We start from the raw sequence: 22381 nt of genomic DNA, 5'->3' as shown, positions 1-22381 counted from the left end.
CGGCGCCTGATGAAACCTTTTCCATGTGTTTCCCAGAGAACTTGTGCTGTTCTAAGGCTGGTCTCCCAGGCTAGTACATCGACTTTATTTTTGTGGCAGAGGCTAAAACAAAGGAAATAGTGATCGTCTAAAATTGGTCATTTTCCTCCCATCTTCCTAAAATTATTCATATCGCTAGTCGAAGCGATAGCTCTTACAGACTTGTGACAGTTGGCATAAACCCTGGTAATCATCAAAATGAATGTTTCCTCAGTGATATGAGATAAAATTATTTGGTTACCGGAACAGTGTGACATAAATAGCAGAGACCCTACTAGACCTTCCGGTAGAGTTTGCTTTAGTTACCAAAGCCGACTGTTTGGTGATGAATTACCAACAGAGATATCAAGAGCAACCACGGAGGTAAAAGTACCCCACTTTAGAACACTAGCCCTGTAATAAATATGGTTCCTGACACATAGGAAGTGACAATGGTTAGTTTCTGTTTTCTAAAAAATTGGAAAAAAAAAAAAAAGAGTGCCTTGATGATATTTGGATTTTAGAAAATGACCCTATGAACACTCACATAAATTCTCTCTCTGGAGTCTCTTCTCAGAACTATAAGGAGTTCAAAGCCACCCACTGCAAGTTACTGCTTCCAGTTAAGACTATGCAGAACATCTTTAATGTCTTCTTGGGGGAAATACTCTGTTAGCATATCAGCTGCGTATTGTGGAGGTGTTGGAGATGCTGAAACATGAACACAACAGGGTTAAATCTACTGGCAAAATAAAGAGACTTTTATAGACACTGATTTTAGACAACACTGAAAATACCTTTGAGCAATGTAGTTCTGACTACACGAAGTGGAAAGAAACAGATTCCAGCATAGGCATTAAACACACAGCATATGTCTTCATATTTATCTGTCAGAAGCAGTGGGACCTGAATGGAATCTCCATATCCTTCTGTTACTCTCTTGGAAAAGAATGACTACATTGTTTTTTGTTACTATAATTTGAGGTATAACTTAAGTGTGATGTTTAAGTTCTAAAATACCAACTTTATCTCTTCTTTTCTGGCAGACACTAACTATTCAATTGACTGACAAGATTATCAGCCTGGAAAAGTTAACTGAGATTTCTTGGATTCATGGTGGTCCTATAGTTTCAACTACGCCAATGATGAGTACCTTCCCAAAGAGTTCTTCATATCCTCCTACATTTACTACTAGAGCTACCCCCTCTGAGACTATTAGTACTAGTTCTGCTACAACAAGCACTGCTACTGCTAGCAGTATTGTTACTCTTCCTGTCACAACCACACCTTTCTTAACAAATGCTACTCAAGTTCCAACTGGTACTACTGTTCCTGATAACGTGACATCTTCCCCTACAAATGCTACCAGTGCTGGCATTATTGTCACTCTTCCTGTCACAATCACATCTTTCCCAACAGGTACTCCTGAAGTGCCACCTGGTACGACTGATCTTAATAACATAACATCTTCCCCTACAAATATTACCACTGCTAGTACTGATGTTACCCTTCCTGTCACACCCACGCCTTTCCCAACAGGTACTCCTGAAGTGCCACCTGGTACGACTGATCTTAATAACATAACATCTTCCCCTAAAAATATTACCACTGCTAGTACTGATGTTACCCTTCCTTTCACACCCACACCTTTCCCAACAGGTACTCCTGAAGTTCCAACTGGTCCTTCTATTCTAAACACCACAACATCTTCCCCTACAAATACTACCACTCCTAGCACGAATGTTACTCCTCCTGTTACAATCATGCCTTTCCCAACAAGTACTACTGAAATCTCAACTGGTACTACTGTTCCTGCTAACACGACAGCTTCCCCTACAAATGCTACTACTGCTAGCGCTGATGTTACTCTTCCTGTCACAACCACACCTTTCTTAACAAATGCTACTCAAGTTCCAACTGGTACTACTGTTCCTGATAACGTGACATCTTCCCCTACAAATATTACCACTGCTAGTACTGATGTTACCCTTCCTTTCACACCCACACCTTTCCCAACAGCTACTCCTGAAGTTCCAACTGGTCCTTCTATTCTAAACACCACAACATCTTCCCCTACAAATACTACCACTCCTAGCACGAATGTTACTCCTCCTGTTACAATCATGCCTTTCCCAACAAGTACTACTGAAATCTCAACTGGTACTACTGTTCCTGCTAACACGACAGCTTCCCCTACAAATGCTACTACTGCTAGCGCTGATGTTACTCTTCCTGTCACAACCACACCTTTCTTAACAAATGCTACTCAAGTTCCAACTGGTACTACTGTTCCTGATAACGTGACATCTTCCCCTACAAATACTACCACTGCTGGCACTGTTGTTACCCTTCCTGTCACAACCACACCTTTCTTAACAAATGCTACTCAAGTTCCAACTGGTACTACTGTTCCTGATAACGTGACATCTTCCCCTACAAATACTACCACTGCTGGCACTGTTGTTACCCTTCCTGTCACAACCACACCTTTCCCAACAAGTACTCCTGAAGTTCCAACTGGTACTTCTATTCTAAACACCACAGTATCTTCCCCTACAAATACTACCACTCCTAGCACAAATGTTACTCCTCCTGTTACAATCATGCCTTTCCCAACAAGTACTACTGAAATTTCAATTGGTACTACTGTTCCTGATAACACGACAGCTTCCCCTACAAATGCTACTACTGCTAGCGCTGATGTTACTCTTCCTGTCACAACCACACCTTTCTTAACAAATGCTACTCAAGTTCCAACTGGTACTACTGTTCCTGATAACGTGACATCTTCCCCTACAAATGCTACCAGTGCTGGCATTATTGTCACTCTTCCTGTCACAATCACATCTTTCCCAACAGGTACTCCTGAAGTGCCACCTGGTACGACTGATCTTAATAACATAACATCTTCCCCTACAAATATTACCACTGCTAGTACTGATGTTACCCTTCCTGTCACACCCACACCTTTCCCAGCAGATACTTCTGAAGTGCCAACTGGTCCTTCTATTCTAAACACCACAACATCTTCCCCTACAAATACTACCACTCCTAGCACGAATGTTACTCTTCCTGTCACAATAATGCCTTTCCCAACAAGTACTACTGAAATTTCAACTGGTACGACTAATCTTAATAACATAACATCTTCCCCTACAAATATTACCACTGCTAATACTGATGTTACCCTTCCTGTCACACCCACACCTTTCCCAGCAGATACTTCTGAAGTGCCAACTGGTCCTTCTATTCTAAACACCACAACATCTTCCCCTACAAATACTACCATTCCTAGCACGAATGTTACTCTTCCTGTCACAATCATGCCTTTCCCAACAAATACTACTGAAATTTCAACTGGTACGACTAATCTTAATAACATAACATCTTCCCCTACAAATATTACCACTGCTAGTACTGATGTTACCCTTCCTGTCACACCCACACCTTTCCCAGCAGATACTTCTGAAGTGCCAACTGGTCCTTCTATTCTAAACACCACAACATCTTCCCCTACAAATACTACCATTCCTAGCATGAATGTTACTCTTCCTGTCACAATCATGCCTTTCCCAACAAATACTACTGAAATTTCAACTGGTACTGCTGTTCCTGATAACACAACAGCTTCCCCTACAAATACTACCACTATTGGCACTGTTGTTACCCTTCCTGTCACAACCACTCCTTTCTTAACAAATGCTACTGAAGTTCTCACTGGTACTACTGTTTCTAATAACACTACATCTACAAATACTACTGCTGTCTAGCGCTAAAGTTACTCATCACAACCATGCCTGTCCCAACAAGTGCTGTTGAAGTTGCAGTGAGTATGGATGTTTCTTATATGCTGTACCTTTCCTTACAAATACTACTAACTGCTCAAACTTGTGCTACTCTTCCTATCACAACTACCTCTTTCCCAACAAGTACTACTGATACTAGCACTGGTACTACTCATTCTTCAACAAGTATTGATGCTACTAGTACTAGTAATACTAGTCCAATTACAACTACTCCTTTTCCTACAAACAGTGGTGCTGATACCACTTGCAATAGTTTTTTTTTTTTTTTCTATTATGGCTAATGTTTCTGAAAGTATTCATCCTGTGAATGCTACTGTTGCTTCAAGTGCTGATGTTGATACCCCCGGTAATGATGCTCCTATTACAAATTCTCCTTCCCCTACAATGTCTGGGGACAATAGTATGGGTAATACTTTTTCTACCCCTTCTCCTGCAGATACTCATGCTACTTGCACTAATACTCTTTCTCCGATGACTGACTACTCCTTTTTCTACAAGTCTGTCTGCTGCTAGCACTGGTAATATTGTTTCTTGGGAGTACTGTTTTTTTCTGCACATACTGATGTTATTAGGACAAATAACACTATTCTTGTCATGACCACTTCTTTCCAAACTCCTCTCATCAGTTCTGTTCCTACTCTTACCTCTACTCTTCCCAGCTTGAGCATATCTCCAACTAGTAATGCATTTATGACTGCTGTAAGTACTAATTTTACTATACCTACGAATGCAAACACCACTCATTTCAACACTCTGGATGGATGCAAAGTACTTTGAGGGAATTATGGTTACACTTATTTATAAGATAATCTTCGGTTGTTACTGTTACCACGAATGACTGAATTCACTTACGGAACCCTAACCCTTCTCTAGACCAGAAATCACTCAGACAGAGATGAGTTTGTGAAGATAGGGCATCAGGGAGGCAGCGGCTGCCCATGGATTGTTTGCTTTGTCTTTTACTTACCAGCTTTCCCCTCCTTATTTTACCATCTAGAGTCTCCTTCTGTGCTTTGGGACTTTCAGCATGGTCTTGATCTTTCATATCCCCTCTTCCACTTATTCCGAATATGTTACTTCTTAGCGCTCCCACACCCTCATGAGCAGATGTGTGGTCATAACCAAATATTGTCAGGTGGGTGCTATTTGAAGGCTTAACCCTAGGACAGTATTCTGAACATGCAGTCCCCCGAACACTTCCAGGAGTCCACAAGGTCAAGCCTCTTTTCGTGTTAACACTGCATTGTTTTTGCCTTTTTCATTCCTTCTCTCATTGTATATGATGCCGTTTTTCCAGAGACTGTGCTCTGTGTTGTCACACTAGATAAATATAGAAATCAAGACAAGATTCTCGCTGTCTTCTCTTAAGCCAGACACTAAACACATTTGCCAATTATAAAATGTTATTCATTTCACTAATTTTTTTTGGCTTTCGAAAAGATGTCTTTCATTAAAAATATATTATTTATGTCACCATGTATTTGATATCTTATTTTTAATGCATGAAAAAATAAATACTTTACAGAATATTTTACGAATGACTCAATTTTCATTTCTAATGCAATAAACAGTAGTAGGGACAACCCACCTGAACAAAGCACAGGCTCTTCACTAAATTTGAATGTAAAGGGAAACTGAGACCACAGAGTTTGAGGAGTACCTCCCTGGGACAGCAGGATCCCACTTTCACTCTTAGGTCCTGACAAACAAAACGCATCATCATTCTAAACTGTGGGAGTGGACTTGGTCCAAGACTCCCTCACTCGTATTTCACCAGGTGTCTGCTGGCACCACACACCCTGATACCAGCCAAAGAGCTCTGTGCACGGGACTGTGTTGCCAGCCCACCCCGCCAGACCAGGTTTGTTGGCCAAAGGCTTCACTAAAGTCACTTGGGATTTGGAAAACTGGGGAGGAATTCGTTCAACCAACCATGGTTCTGTCTTTGTTGTTGTTGTTGTTGTTGTTGCTATTTCTTGGGCCGCTCCCGCGGCATATGGAGGTTCCCAGGCTAGGGGTTGAATCAGAGCTGTAGCCACCGGCCTACGCCAGAGCCACAGCAACGCGGGATCCGAGCCGCGTCTGCAACCTATACCACAGGTCACGGCAACGCCGGATCGTCAACCCACTGAGCAAGGGCAGGGACCGAACCCGCAACCTCATGGTTCCTAGTCGGATTCGTTAACCACTGCGCCACGACGGGAACTCCGCAACCATGGTTCTGTAGTTACTGAACTTCAATCCCGTTGTGCTGATGCAGCGAATGTAACTGCAAGTATGGAATTCTGAAAAGGTTAAATACTCCTAATAAGAGAAGAGCAACAATAACAACAACAAACAGGGGTGAAAGAAAAAAAAAGACCTGCACTTACTTGAGACGTTTAAAGAAACTTGAGAATTGAAACTCCAGTCCATGCACAAGGTGTGACCCTAGAACCAGGTTCAGAAAATGGAGAGAGGGACGAGGTGAGGGCAGACACCAGCTTGCTGCTTCTCAGCCCTGAGCTTAACTTGTGTGTGTGCTTGCATCAGCCCCTACCCCATGTGCTCACCGCCATCAGACCAGTTCTAAGAGCACAACCTGTACCAGGTGGGGCCCCTTTCCTTGCCTCAATTTCCTCATCTACGAAACGGAGTAAACATCAAAACTGCCATGTATGTGGAAGGGCGTTTTCAATCTGTAAAAACCCATACAAAGGCTTATTATTACTGCTATTACTACATAGTTCCCTGAGTGTTCTTATGTCTGTTTAAAGTTTTTTCTTCTTCCCCTTGCATTCCCTGATAGCAGAGCAGTTTCTCTTCAATGCTGATACTTTATAATAAGGCTTTTCTGACTCTGCTTTTTCAAACTGACGTTGTGTAAAGAAAAGCTGTTCTCCAAATATTCCCCCGCAGTGTCTCTGTTATGTCCCAAATGCTGCTTCTGTGGAAAATGTTTTGGGTTTTAGTTTCCTCCCTCCCTCCCCCCCTTTTTTTTTTTTCAGCTGGGACAAAATATTTCACTATTAAATAATGCCCCTATTTCTTCATTTTACAAAATAAGTTAATGGATATAGTTATCCTAATATTATGTTATTTTTCTATAATTTCTCTTAAGCTTTTTATACTTACCAATATTCACATGCTACCTTTTATAATTCTTTTTTTTTTTTTTGGCTGTGCCCACAGCATGCAGAAGTTCCCCGGGCCAGGGACTGAACCCATTCCACAGCAGTGATCCAAGCTGCAGCAGTGGCAACACTGAATCCTTAACCTGCTGCACCACAAGAGAAGTCCTCATATGTCACCCTCTAAAGAGCTCTAGCTTAGGACAACGTATGAACAAATAACAGACAAAAACAATTTTGACATAGCTGGTAGAGTCCATATGACCGTGTGTGTGTGTGAGTTCATGCACATTATTTTATATGGGAAATACATTCCCTGCCAGTCAAATATTCTTTGGTTTTTTTACGATGAAATTTAATACATCGGTGTTTCATCCTGCTCTTCAAAGAGCACTGTAGGTGGACTCACTGATGAGCAACCTGGCTCAGGTAGCCTGGCTTCTCTCTCGCTCCAGCAGTGGGATGCTGAGTGTCACAGTGTTGTCCCAGCAGGGACTTGTGTCCAGGCTCTGCACTGCGGGGACAGGATGATAGCTGTTCCACAACTTAGCTGTACCAGGTGTTTATACACTGGTTATACTTCAATTCACTGCAGTTTTGTCCAAAAAGGAAAGCAAATGTTTAAATACTTACTGAGAGAAACCACACTGTACAGTCACACCATGGTGAGTGGGGCATGAAGTGAGGTGGGGTTGACACTGTACTGGGGGAAGCAGCAATCTCCCGGGGCTGGGGGATCTCTGATCGGCACTAGGAGATGGGAAAACCTCAGAGGTGATCTCAGCCTCGGCAGGGGCTGCCTCATTTGGCCACAAGATGGTTAAAGGTCTTTGAAAAGCTGCTTTCCCCCAAGGTGAGAAGTTGTATCATATGATAAGTCTAAGAGCAATACAAGGTGTTCTGATTTCAAATTAGAATTGGAGGTTGTGTTTTTCTTTTGGACAAGTTATAATTGAGGATTATAATAATTCCTGTGACCTTTATGGATAAATATATCTCCAATTCTAGCTTGTGAAAAATTTAGGATTTTATTGAATTATTAAATAGGTGATGTTTCAGAAAGAACATTGGTAATAGAGATGACAGACCGTGTTACGAAGGCAATACAAGCGTATTTCCCAGTGTCTGCAGAGACAGAATCACAGCCGAGTTGGAAAAGATTTTAAGCCTGTGTAGCTTAAAATTCCCACCTCATGTAACAGTTTCCTCTAAACCGTATCTTTCCAATCCTCATCAGAGTCTGATCAAATACATTCTCAAAAGGTCGCCCATTGAATTTTTGGGCAGTATTATTTTTAAAACATTTTTCCTGGGATGAAGATAAATTTTGGTTCCTCAGAGGTCAATTCACAAGCTTTAGTTTTTCATCTTAAACCATATTTCTGATAACTTTTCCTAAGGTGGCCACTATTTTCTTGCTAGCTATCTAGATTAAACCTCCCTATTTCAGAGTTCCCTGGTGGCCTAATGGGTTAAGTATCTGGCGTTGTCACTGCTGTGGCTTGGAACACTGCTGTGATGAAGTTCTGATCCCCGGCTAAGGATGCCATGGGTGTGGCCAAAAACCAAAACATAACAAAAATAAATCTCCCTATTTCTTCAACATCACTCTCTTAAACTCAAAATTGATGAAAGACCGAAATATGAGACTGGAAACCATAAAACTCCTAGAGGAAAATATGGACAGGACACTCTTTGACATAAATTATAGCAATAATTTTTTGGATACATCTCCTAAAGCAAATAAAATAAAAGCAAAAATAAACAAATGGGATCTAATTAAACTTAAAAGCTTTTGCAAAGCAAAGGAAGCCGCTGACAAAATGAAAAGAGGACCTACTAAATGGGAAAAAATATTTGCTAATGATATGACAGATAAGGGGCTAATATTCAAAATACATAAATGGGGGGGTGGGTCTAGATGGCAGAGGAGTAAGAGGTCAGCTCACCTTCTCCCACAAACACATCAAAGAAACGCATCTACATGTAAAACGACTTGCACAGAACATCCACTGAGCGCTGGCAGAAGAACTTAAACCTCCAAAAAGCAAGAAACCCTTGACATAACCGGGTAGAACAAAAGAAAAGGCGAGAGAAAAAAGGAATCAGGACACGGAACTAGCACTCCTGAGATGGAGCTGTGAAGGAGAAAAGGAACCCGCGCCCTGGGAAGCCACCTGACCAATGCAAGATCAGCCGAGTGGAAAGGACCTCACAGTCAGAGACAAGCACAGCAGCTGCACTAAGAACAGCAAAGCGGCGTGAGAGCTGCATAGATGATCTGAACCACCAGCACAGACACCACAGCCCGAGACACTCAGGCGGGGGCTGGGTGCTGAGACTCAGGTTCCGGGAGTCAGGCCTGGGGAGGGGACTGGGGCTGGCTGTGTGGGGACAGCTAGGGGCTAAGGAGCAGTGCACCAAAGACAGGGGAGCAGTGTGCTATGGGCTGGGGAGTGGAACGCCACGCGGAGGGAACCCAGGAGAAGGTCTGGGCTCGCAGGAGGAGCAAGGCGCCCTTTGTTGGGGAGAGTGAGAGCAGGAGGGGCGGACGCCAGAGGAAACTCCCCGCGCATGCGCGCGCATGGGGTCTCAGAGGTTGGGCCGCCTCTGGCGCGGACTACGGGTAGCAAGAAGCCACTTGCTCTGGCTACGGGAGACTAGAGACTAGGTGCTTCTTGTGCAAGCTAGGCTGGCCGGAAACCTCTTGTGTGGGCTAAGGGCAGCACAGGGCTAAGTGTGATGTGGTGCCTCTCACATGATCTACAGGCAGCAGGGATGCCCTGCAGTAGTCGTCTTGGAAGCCAGAGGGAGGCATGGCCTTACCACCACTGGGGGCCTGTGATTGGGGTCCACCTGTGGCCCCAGTCACCTCAGGGGTCGGTAAAAAAAAAGGCACTGCAACCAAGCACCATATGGTATTGCTCTCACTGTCCTGGGAACATACCCGGCTTGCATCGGCTGCTGCCAAACACTCCAGGTGGCCCCCAGATGTTTGATCACTGTCCTTTCCCAAGACCCTACAACTAGGAGCAGCTGGTGCAGCACCTCCTTTATGGGCTAAGCGGGATGGGTGCTTCTTGCATGGTCTGCAGGTGGTGGGGGCAAACCACCGCAGTTCTGACTCCAGAGGTAGGTGTGGCCCGTCATCACCAAGGGGTCCGTGAACAGGCACCATTTGTGACCCCAGTCACCTCAAAGGTACCACAGAGGAGGGCATTGAGAGCGAACACTACCAGTTGTTGTTCTCGTACCCCTGGGAGCACACCAGCCCTGTTGCTGCCACTGCTGAAAGCTCTGGGCAGTGACCACATATTTGATCTCTGTCATTTCCCAGGAGCCTGCAACTAGCAACAGCCTGTGCAGCATCTCCTCTGTGGGCTGAGTATGATGGGCACTTCTTGAACGGTCTTCAGGTGGCCAGGGCAAACCACCACAGTTATCATTGACTCCAGAGGTGGGCATGGCCCGCTACCACTAGGGGTCCCTGAGGTGAAGCTCCAGTCACCTCAGAGGAGGGCACTGCAATCAAACACTACTTGTTGTTGCTCTCACTCCCCTGGGAACTCACACATCCTGCTGCTGCCACTGCCAAATGCTCTGGGCACCTTCTAAATCTGCCTCGGCTCATCACCACTTCCCAGGGCCCTAGGAGTAGCCTGTGCCACCTTCCTGCAGGTCCTTGCCGCTGTTAAGAGCCCAGCAACCAGGCACTGACTACTAGCCCTACCCATTGCCTCCTTCTCCCTGGAAACACACTCAGCACCCTGGGGATAACAGCCTGTCCACACTGAAGAAAGATGGCAAATATTCAAACTCCCATGCTAAAAATAAATAGTAACCCCCACAAAATACAAAGGGGCACTCTTGCATAGACGCAGCCCTCCAAGACTATAGTTTGGCTTCCCTATACTCACAGAAAAAGAAAAGCATAAACAAGACAAAGAAGCTCAGGAACCATTCCCAGTTAACAGGAGAGTTGACCTGAAGCAGTAAGCAATGAAACAGACCTCTGCAGTCTGACAGACACTGAGTTCAAAAGGGAGGTAGTAAAAATACTGAAGGAATTAAGAGCAGATATGAACAGTAATGCAGATTCCTTTAGAAAGGAACTAGAAAATATAAGGAGGAACATAAAAAATTAGAAAATTCATTTGCTGAGACACAAACTGAGCTAAAGGCACTAAAGAGCAGAATGAATAATGCAGAGGAATGAATTAGTGACTTGGAAGATAGAAAAATGGAAATCATCCAATCAGGACAGCAGACGGAAAACCAAATGAAAAAACATGAAAGCAATATAAGAGATCTATGGGATAATATAAAGTGGGACAATATACACATAATAGGAATTCCAGAAGGAAAAGAGAAAGAAAAGGAGATTGAAAATATATTTGAAGAAATTATGGCTGAAAACTTTCCAAATCTAAAGCATACTGATATCGAGATACAGGAAGCACAGAGGGCCCCAAACAAGCTGAACCCAAACAGGCCCACACCAAGATATATTATAATAAAAATGGCAAAAGTTAAAGAGAGGATTCTAAAGGCAGCAAGAGAAAAACAAATCATTAATTATAAGGGAACCCCCATAAGGATATCAGCTGATTTCTCTACAGAAACACTACAGGCCAGAAGGGAGTGGCAAGGTATTGAAAGTGCTGAAAGGAAAAAAATTTGCAACCTAGAATACACTATCCAGCAAGAATATCATTTAAATTAGAAGGGGAAATAAAGAATTTCTCCAACAAACAAAAGCTAAAAGAGTACAGCAATACTAAACCCATTCTAAAAGAAATACTGAAAGGGCTTCTCTAAACAAAAAAAAAAGTAAGAAGAAATAGAATGGAGGAAACCACAGCAGGAAAGCAATCACTTAAACAAGCCAGCAAACACATCTAAACATGTTAAAAAAAGACTTTAGGAGTTCCCACTGTGGTGTGACTAGGAACCATGAAGTTGTGGGTTTGACTCCTGGCCTTGCTCAGTGGGTTAAGGATCTGGTGTTGCTGTGGCTGTGGTGTAGGCTGGCAGCAATAGGTCCAATTAGACCCCTAGCCTGGGAACCTCCATATGCCATGGGTGTGACCTTAAAAGACCAAAAAGAAAAAGAAAAAAAAAAAAAAAAGACTTCAAAATCATAGGATGTGAGGGAAGAAAGTAAGAAAATATAGATTCTTTTTTTTTATTTTAATAATGTACTTAAGCCTATATGACTATCAGGCTAAAGCAGGCAGATACAAGAAGGGATTAACATATTTAAAAAACAGGGCAACCAAAATCAAAACCAAATATTACAATCATGAAAACTAAAGAGAAAAGTACTCAAGGATAGAATAAATGGAAATCATCCATCCAAAAAAAGAAAGGAAGAAAAGAGATACATAGAATCAACTGGAAAACAAGGTTTAAAATGGAAATAAATATGTATCTATCAATAACTACCTTAAATGTCAATGGACTAAATGCTCCAAACAAAAGACACAGAGTGGCAGATTGGATAAAAACCCAAAAACCTACAATCTGCTGTCTACAAGAGACTCACATTAGGGCAAAGGACACATATAGACTGAAAGTGAGGGGATGGGAAAAGATATTTCATAACAATGGACAAGACAGGAAGGAAGGAATTACAATACCCATATCAGACAAAATAGACTTTAAAATGAAGGCCATAAAGAAAGACAAAGAAGGACACTATTTAATAGTTAAAGGATCCATTTAAGAAGAGGATATTACAATCATCAATATCTATTCCCCTAATATAGGAGCACCCAGATACCTACAACAAGTATTAACAGACATAAAAGGAGAAATCGATGGGAGTACAATCAAAGTAGGAGGCTTTAAAACCCCATTCACTTTAATGGACAGATCCTCTAGAAAATCAATAAGAAAATCAATAAGGCAACAGAGATCCTAAAGGACACAATAGAAAAGTTAGACTTAATTGACATTTTCAGGACATTACATTAAAAAAAACCAGAATATACATTCTTCTCAAGTGCGCATGGAACATTCTCAAGAATTGATCACATACTGTGGCATGAAGCTAACCTCAACAAATTTAAGAGTATAGAAATTATTTCAAGTATCTTTTCTAACCACAATGGCATGAAACTAGAAATCAAATCACAGGAAAAGAAATGAGAAAAAACTGACTACATGGAGACTAAACAACATGCTGCTAAAAAAACCAATGGCTCAATGAGGAAATCAAGAAGGAAATTTAAAAAACACCTTGAGACAAATGATAATGAAGAAACCACCACTCAAAATCTGTGGGATGCCACAAAAGCAGCACTCAGAGGGAAGTTCACAGCAATAAAGGCCTTCCTCAAAAAAGAGGAAAAATCTCAAATATACAACTTAACCCATCACCTAAATGAATTAGAAAAAGAAGAACAAACAAAACCTAAAGTCAGCAAAAGGAAAGAAATCATAAAGATCAGAGAGGAAATGAATAAAATAGAGATTCAAAAAACAATAGAAAAAAGTCAATAAAACCAAGAGCTGGTTCTTTGAAAAGATAAACAAAATTGACAAACTCTGGCCAGACCCACCAAGAAGAGGAGAGAAAAAACTCAAATAAACAAAATAAGAAATGAAAAAGGAGAAATCACACCAGATCCTGCAGAAACACAAAAAACCCTAAGACTATGAACAATTGTATGCCAACGAATTTGACAACTAGAAGAAATGGACTACTTTTTAGAAACTTACAGCCTGCCAAAACTGAATCAAGAAGAAATAGATCAACTGAACAGACCGATCACTGGAAATGAAATTGAATGTCATAAAAACACTCCCTACAAATAAAAGTCCAGGACCAGATGGCTTCACAAGTGAATTCTACTAAACATACAAAGAAGAACTTTTACCAATCCCCCTTAAACTTTTCCAAAAGGTTGAAGCAGAAGGAACACTCCCAAAATTTTCTATGAAGCCACCATCACCCTAATACCAAAGCCAGACAAAGATACCACAAACAAAGAAAACTATAGGCTAATATCTTTGATGAATATAGATGCAGAAATTCTCAACACAATTTTAGCCAACTGAATACAATAACATATAAAAAAGTCATACATCATATCAAGTGGGATTCATCCCAGGTTCACAAGGATGGTTCAACATATGCAAATCAATCAACATCATACAATCATACACCACATTAACAAAAGAAAGGTCAGGAGTTCCCGTCGTGGCGCAGTGGTTAATGAATCCGACTAGGAACCATGAGGTTGCGGGTTCGGTCCCTGCCCTTGCTCAGTGGGTTAACGATCCGGCGTTGCCGTGAGCTGTGGTGTAGGTTGCAGACGCGGCTCGGATCCTGCATTGCTGTGGCTCTGGCGTGGGCCGGTGGCTACAGCTCCGATTCAACCCCTAGCCTGGGAACCTCCATATGCCGCAGGAGCGGCCCAAGAAATAGCAACAACAAAAAAGACAAAAAGACAAAAAAAAAAAAAAAAAACCAACAAAAAACAAAAAAAAAAAAACAAAAGAAAGGTCAAAAACCACATGATCATCTCAATAGATGCAGAAAAAGCATTTGACAAAGTCCAACATCCATTCATGATCAAAACTCTTTTCAAAGTGGGTATAGAGGGAACATTCCTGAACATAATCAAATCCATTTATGACAAACACACAGCAAATATAATACTGTGGAGAAAAACTGAATGGAGAAAAGCTGAAATCCTTCCCACTAAAATCTGGAACAAGACAAGGATGTCCACTCTCACTGCTGTTATTCAACATAGTATTGGAAGTTCTAGCCACAGCAATTAGACAAACAAAAGAAATAAAAGGTATCCAAATTGGAAGAGAAGAGGTAAAATTGTCACTGTATGCAGATGACATGATACTGTATATAGAAAACCCTAAGGACTCAACCCCAAAACTACTTGAACTGAACAAATTCAGCAAAGTAGCAGGTTATAAGATTAACATTCAGAAATCAGTAGCATTTCTGTATACTAACAATGAAATATTAGAAAAGGAATAAAAAATACAATACCGTTTAAAACTGCACCCCCAAAAAATCAAATACCTGGGACTACATCTGACCAAGGAGGTGAAAGACTTATATGCTGAGAATTATAAAACATTAGTCAAGGAAATTAAAGAGGATGCAAAGAAATGGAAAGATAGTCCATGCTCCTGGGTTGGAAAAATTAATATTGTAAAAATGGCCATACTACCCAAAGCAATCTACAAACAAAAACACAACTTACAGAATGGGAGAAAATAGTTTCAAATAATGCAACAGACAAGGGCTTAATCTCTAAAATATACAAACAACTTATACAGCTCAACAGCAAAAAAGCCAACAACCCAATTGAAACATCTTTGGATATTTCTCCAAAGAAGATATACAGATGGACAACAAGCACATGAAAAAATTCTCAACATTACTGATTATTGGAGAAAGGCAAATCAAAACTACCATGAGGTACCACCTCACGCAAATCAGAATGGCCATCATTAATAAGTCCACAAATAACAAACGCTGGAGAGGGTGTGGATAAAAGGGAACCCTCCTGCACTATTGGTGGGAATGTAAATTGGTACAACCACAATGGAGAACAGAATGGAGGTACCTTGGAAAACTCAACATAGAACTACCAGATGACCCAGCAATCCCATTCTCGGGCATATATTTGGAGAAAACGTTCTTTGAAAAAGACACATGCATCCACATGTTCATTTGCAGCCCTGTTTGCAATAGCCAAGACATGGAAACAACCTAAATGGCCATGGACAGATGATTGGACTAAGAGGTAGTATATGTACTCAATGGAACACTACTCAGCCATAAAAAAGAACGACATAATGCCATTTGCAGCAACATGGATGGAACTAGAGACTCTCATACTAAGTGAAGTCAGAAAGAGAATGACAAACACCATATGATATCACCTATCTGGAATCTAATATACTGCCCAAATGAACTTTTCCACAGAAAAGAAAATCATGGGCTTGGAGAATAGACTTGTGGTTGCCAAGGGGGAGGGGGACAGAGTGGGATGGATTGGGAATTTGAGGATAATAGATGCAAACTATTGCCTTTGGTATGGATAAGCAATGAAATCCTGCTGTATAGCGCTGGGAACTATGTCTAGTCACTTATGATGGAGCATTATAATGTGAGAAAAAAGAATGTATGCATGTATGTATAACTTGGTCACTTTGCTGTACAGTAGAAAATTCACAGAACACTGTAAACCAGCTATAATGAAAAAAATAAAAATCACTACAAAAGGAAAAAATACATAAATAGCACATACAACTCAACATCTAAAAAACAACTTGATTTTTAAAAAATGAGCAGAAGATGTGAATGGCACTCTTCCAAAGAAGGCATGGAGATGACCCAACAGGCACATGGAAAGAGGCTCTCTATCATTAATCATCAGTGAAATGCAAATCAAAAGCACAATGAGATATCACCTCATACCTGTCAGAGTGGCTTATCATCAAAACACCTACAAGGAACAAATGGTGAAGATGTGGAGAAAGGGGACCCTTGCACAGTGTTGGTAGGAATGTAAATTGGTGCAGCCCTTATGGAAAACAGTATGGCATTTTCTCAAAAAACTAAAAATAGAACTATCATATGACCTAACAATTTCACTCCTGGGTCTATATCCAGAAAAAAATAAAAACACTAATTAGAAAAGATACATGCCCCCCAACGTTCATAGCAGTATTATTTATAATTGTTAAGATATGGAAGCAACCTAGATGTTTAGCAACAGATGAATGGATAAAGAAGATATAGTATGTATATATATGATAGAATACTACTCAGCCATAAAAAAGAATGAAATTTTGCCATCTGCGACAACATGGATGGACTTGGAGGGCATTGTGCTAAGTGAAATAAGTCGAAGACAAATATCGTATGAGGGCACTTGAACGTGCCATCTACATATACAGAAAACTAGTGACTATAACAAAAAAGAAACAGACTCACAGATATAGAGAACAAAATAATGATTACCAGTGAGAAGGGACAACATAGGGATGGGGGATTAAGAGGTACAAGCTTTTATGTATAAAATAAGCTACAAGGATATATCATACAATACACGGAATACAGCTAATATTTTATATTAACTATAGATGCAGTTTAATTCCAAAAATTGTGAATCACTGTATTGTTCACCTGTAATGATATTGTGTATCAACTATACTTCAAAAAAGTAGAAAAACAGGCCTATTTAATTTAAACATCACCATCTTTTGGCTATTTAAGCAATTATCTATAAAATTCTAGTGATTTGCAACTCTAAGGAATACATATTATTACTCACTTGTGATGCCTGAGAGCTGAAATTAATCCAAGGGTATACTATAGCTTGCAGGCTTAAAATTCTCTACTTAGGGTAGTCAAAAACTCTAGCTTGAAAAAACTGACACTTTTCTAAACTGACTTTTTTTCCTAGACTGCTCTGCCTTTTTCTCAAAAAAAAAAAAAAAAAACACCCAACTTGCTCTATTTTCATGCTATTTGTAAATAGCTTATGCTCATTTCTTTTTAAAAATTAACCCTTATTTTGAAATAAGCTATAATTTTGAAATAGTATAAAGAACTTCTATATACTTCTAACCCAGATTTCCCAAACATCATCCATAAATTGTAAGTTATTTACCATATTCTCTCTCTCATACACACACAATTACAATTAGACATTTTTTAGACACAGTGTCTCAATATCACAAAATGCTCTTAGTGTATATTTCCTAAAACAAAAGAACATGTTCTTACGCAACCACAATATAATCAGCCAGATCAGGAAGTTAATGTTATCCAATGTCGCCATCTAATGTACAGACAATAGTCAAATTTCGCCAATCATCCCAATAACGTTCTTTATAAAAAACACAAAACAGTGACAGTAACAACAGCAGCTATAATCTGGATGAGGACCCCATGTTGCATTTACTTTATTTATTTATTTTTGTCTTTTTGCCTTTTCTAGGGCTGCTCCCGCCGCACATGGAGTTCCCAGGCTAGGAGTTCAATCGGAGCCGTAGCCGCCGGCCTAAGCCAGAGCCACAGCAACTCGAGATCCGAGATGCGTCTGTAACCTACACCACAGCTCATGGCAACGCCGGATCCTTCAACTTACTGAGCGAGGCCAGGGATCGAACCCGCAACCTCATGGTTCCTGGTTGGATTCGTTAACCACTGTGCCACGACGGGAACTCCTGCATTTACTTTCATTGGATTTTACTGCGGAACCATTCCTGAGCCCCTTTTTCTTTCATGGTTTTGACATTTTGACAATTAATTACAAGCCAGATCTTTGCAGAATATCCCTCATCTGGGGTTTGTCTAATATTTCCTCATGATTATATTAAGGTTTTTGCCTTTCTTGGGTAGACATAACATAGAACTGATGGTATATCCTTCCTGTCCTACCTGATCAGAAGACAGGTCCACAGCTGGCGCGGATAACAGCCTTCCCTGGAGGAGGTCATGTCTGCCAGGTCTCTCTGTGGTAAACTTAATATTCTTCCTCATTGTAACTAATTCCTACATTACCAGGAAATACTCTGGGGCCATGAAGCCATCAGGTTCCTCCTAGTAAGTTTTGTCATCCATTGATGATTCTTACCTGATTCAATTATTACTCTCAATTTGTTAAATGGTGATTTTTCTAAATACATTTTTTTTTTTTTTTTGGTCTATAATCATGACTTGGCTTTGTGAGAGCTCTTCATTCTTTGCTCTTTACTTTTTCTGTGATGCTAGGTAAATAACCACTTCCCTGAGACCCCTGAAACTCCTGAATGTATCCCTTCTCTGAGATCCCCACAACTCAGCCACTAAAATTCTAACCCTTCGGAGTTCCCGTTGTGGCGCAGCAGAAACGAATCCGACTGGGAACCAAGAAGTTGCGGGTTCAATCCCTGGTCCTTGTTCAGTGGGTTAAGGATCCGGTGTTGCCATGAGCTGTGGTGTAGGTCCAAGACGCGGCTCGGATCCCACGTTGCTGTGGCTCTGGTGTAGGCCGGCAGCTACAGCTCCAATTGAACCCCTAGCCTGGGAACCTCCATATGCCACGGGCACGGCCCTAAAAAGCAAAAATAAGTAAATAAATAAAATTCTAACCTCGGAAATCAAGGGACTTCCAGGGCTCCTCTTCACTGATGTTCATTTGGGCTGGTCTGTACCTACGCCGTGGCTTCCACGGGTGTAGCCAGAAGCAATTGAACTTGTGGTTTAGAGGGCCTTGGATGTATATTGGAAACACCTGGGGAGTTTATTCCCTCACTAACGTCTGGGTACCGCCTCCCATCACCCAGGTGACTCTAACATGCTGACAAGTTTGAGAGCTATTGGGTGGGGGTGGGGGTGGGGGTGGGGGTGGGGGTGGGGGGGTGGAGAAGTGCCGGTGGGAGCTTTCTTGTTCAGTCTCAGCTAAGTAGAGCAGAAATTTCGACGTGATGAGAATTCTAGCAAACAGGAATAAGAAACTAAATTATCAAAAAAAAAAAAAAAAAAGAAAAAAGAAAGGAAAAAAAAGGCAGTTCCCGTCGCCGCACAGAAGAAATGAATCTGACTAGGAACCATGAGGTTGCAGGGTTCCATCCCTGGCCTCACTCAGTGGCTTAAGGATCTGGCATTGCCATGAGCTGTGGTGTTGGTCGCAGGTGCGGCTCGGATCCCGCGTTGCTGTGGCTGTGGTGCAGGCCAGCGGCTACAGCTCTGATTCGATCCCTCGCCTGGGAACCTCCATATGCCGCGTGTACAGCCTTTAAAGGACAAAAGACAAAAAACAAAACAAAACAAAACAAAATCAGCTACACGAAGGAGAGAAACAGGAAGGAGGAAGAAGGACAAGAAAAAGAGAAGGAACATGAGAGGAGAGAGGAGAGAGAAATGGGGCAAAATAAAAACAATGGATTAAAGCTAGTGAAAAAGCTCATGGGAATTCTTGCAACTTGTACATGAATTTGAAATCGTACCAAACTATTGTTACTCCACAGGAAAGACCAGAGTGACTGTAAACATTCACCTGCGGTTCCTCTTCTCCTTACAAAAAACAGAAAAAAAAATCATGAGTGAATAAATCCTTTGTGCACCCTTCACATTTAATGTGGAGGACGCGGGTGGAGAGGCAGTTACCCTATTAGAATCGCTCAGAGCTGACCCGCACTTAGAGACCACTGAGGGATGAGGGGGTCACAGAGACCCCACGGGCCAGCATGTTCTGCGAGGAAGTTGGGGGTCATCCCTTTTGACCTCAACTCTGAGCCCCTTTTGCCATCATTTGGCTGCCAGGAAACTGCAGTCACAAAGATATAAATTGGAAAAAACCTTGAGGTCATCGAATTCAGACTCCTCCCCCATGTAGGGAAGTTTTAAAACATTTGCCCAGCAGGGCCGTCCAAGCCCCCTGTCTAATATATACATGCCTAGTACAAATGCGTCCCTTTAAAATATAGAAGCGAATCATTTTACAGGTGGACATATAGTTCCTCTCTAGAGGCAGTCAGGGAGCTCTGGGACAGACTCAGAGGTGGATGTGAGAACCCAAGGGAAAAATGCCCCGCCCCCGCGGATGCGGAAGCTTGACCTCAGCGTCACAAGGGCGAGTGGGCATGCGCTTGTGAATTTCCTATTCATTTCAGTAATTTCTCTTCTGACCTAATGGCCTGCCCACCCATGGGGCTCTGTGAATATGTGCATGAAGATGAAATGCGGAGATCAGGAAATGAAAAAGAAAATAAAATGAGAGAAGAAAGGCTAAATCAGAAAAAAGCATAGAAGGGGCAGCAGTGCCTGGGAACCACACTGGGCCATGAGCTGGTCATTTGGAACATTGGAAGATTCTGGCTGCAGAACCTTGGGGTAGTTGCCCAGCGGACTTGAACTTGTCAGGACAGACCTGAGAAGAAGGCTGAAGCACAGACCCAGGTTTGGCGTCTGAAACTCATCCAGGGAGGTTCTTCTTTATCCTTTTTTTTTTTTCCCCCCTAAAAGAATAGAGTTGAAAGAATTACCTTGAGGGGGTCTTGGACTAACACAGATTGAAATAGAAATGTCAGACATTCGTTAATTGGGCAAACCAAAGAGAAAAAGTCTGCTTTGATTGTTTTAAGTTTCTGTCTAGATTCATTGGTACCTGTGTTTCTTCATGCTGTAGAAAGTGATTCGTGTACTTCAACCCTCTTCCAAAGGGCCTCAACCATTACCTAAAGGAAAGCCACTTTATGCTTTGAATGGTGACAACAGAGAAGCCCAGTAGTGGACACACAATCCCTCTGGCTTCCGGGAAGCCGTGTTTTTTTTTACTCTGCTCCTCAAGCAGTGGCAAAGAGTTTCCAGAGGCCAGATCCCTGATCTCCTCGAAACACCTCGGAATAGACAGAGTAGGGATTCCTTCTAGACGACAGGAACAATGAGCAAGGTAATGTGTAGACTAGCATCCCTTGATCTATCTACAGAGCCCAATTCAGCCTCCCTGGCCAGTTAGGCGCTTGATACCCTGTGAACTGAGTTTTGTTTTTTCGTTTTTTGGTTTTTTGTTTGTTTGTTTGTTTTTGCTTTTTAGGGCCGCACTTGCTGCATATGGAAGTTCCTGGGCTAGGGGTCGAATCAGAGCTACAGCTGCTGGCCTACACTACAGCCACAGCAACACCAGATCCCAGCCGCATCTTCGACCTACACCAGAGCTCATGGTAATGCTGGATCCTTAACCCGCTGAGCGAGGTCAGGGATGGAACCCCTAGATTCATTTCCTCTGTGCCACAACAGGAACTCCTGAACTGAGTGCTGCGAATGTGAGAATGTGATGCTTATTGAGTCAACGAAGATCACCTGGCGGTAGAGGCACAGATGAGGCCAGCAAGGGCTGTTTAGATGTTGCATTTTGAGTAACCAGGTCCTTATCTTATCTATATAACCCAGAAGCCTTATCCTGAGCCATTCAAGAGACCTCCCACTGCCTCTCCTGGACCAAAGGCTCATAGCAAAGAAAGGGCAACAGTAAGCGAGTTGAATTCTATTTAATTTAGTGTCTTTGTCCCTTGTAAACAGAACCCCTCCCTTCGCAACAAATCACAGGTGTGGCTTGTTGCCTCTGCCTCATGGCAGGCAGGGGGGAAGAAAGAGAAATAGGAGCCCTTCCAGGGCCAACATGGGCTGAGGAGGGTTTACAGGGCACCCCTTCTGCATTCAAGCCCCCTCCTCCCCACAAAGCCTCCCCAGTGTTCGAGCTGGGGCCCCCGACTGCCCAGAGATCCACCGCCTCATCCAGCCTTGAATCCAGATTCGGTTAGAAAACGTGTGGTCCCACCAATGCTTCTAAAGTTTTAAAGGATGGATTGTAGCGCTTGTCACGGGAGAGACTTTATGGAATCTGCTCCACGCCCAGGCCTGCAGGGTCCTGACTGAGGTCAGGGGCGGGGGCACAGATGGGGGACTTTGGG

General features: G+C 42.1%; 1 protein-coding gene and 1 long non-coding RNA gene across 6 annotated transcripts in view; one reads left to right on the top strand and one right to left on the bottom strand.

Moving 5' to 3' along the window:
• Positions 1-5358, top strand: part of MGAM2 (maltase-glucoamylase 2 (putative)) — a 95903-nt gene extending 90545 nt beyond the window's left edge. For 2 of the 5 annotated variants that reach the window (XM_085005251.1, XM_085005250.1), the window contains exons 23-24: positions 1065-3312; positions 3554-5358. In XM_085005251.1, coding sequence (XP_084861377.1) covers positions 1065-3312; positions 3554-3558 — 2253 coding nt within the window. In that variant the 3' untranslated portion in view covers positions 3559-5358. Of the gene's footprint in view, positions 1-1064 lie in introns of all 5 variants that reach the window. The other 3 variants (XM_085005249.1, XM_085005248.1, XM_085005247.1) reach the window with 2 other exon arrangements.
• LOC110257604 (uncharacterized) lies at positions 566-19173 on the bottom strand. Its single transcript, XR_002340461.2, has 3 exons — positions 19059-19173; positions 6197-6254; positions 566-729 (listed from the first exon to the last, which is right to left on the bottom strand). It is a non-coding gene; the product is annotated as an uncharacterized LOC110257604 (long non-coding RNA).
• Positions 19174-22381: the final 3208 nt, after the last annotated feature.

The sequence above is a fragment of the Sus scrofa genome, chromosome 18, assembly GCF_054392235.1.
Source record: "Sus scrofa isolate SSC_HxYL_T2T_F1_AM1 chromosome 18, Sscrofa_HxYL_maternal_Yorkshire_Landrace_v2.0, whole genome shotgun sequence".
NCBI lineage: Eukaryota > Metazoa > Chordata > Mammalia > Artiodactyla > Suidae > Sus > Sus scrofa.
This window is presented reverse-complemented; position numbering and strand designations above follow the sequence as displayed.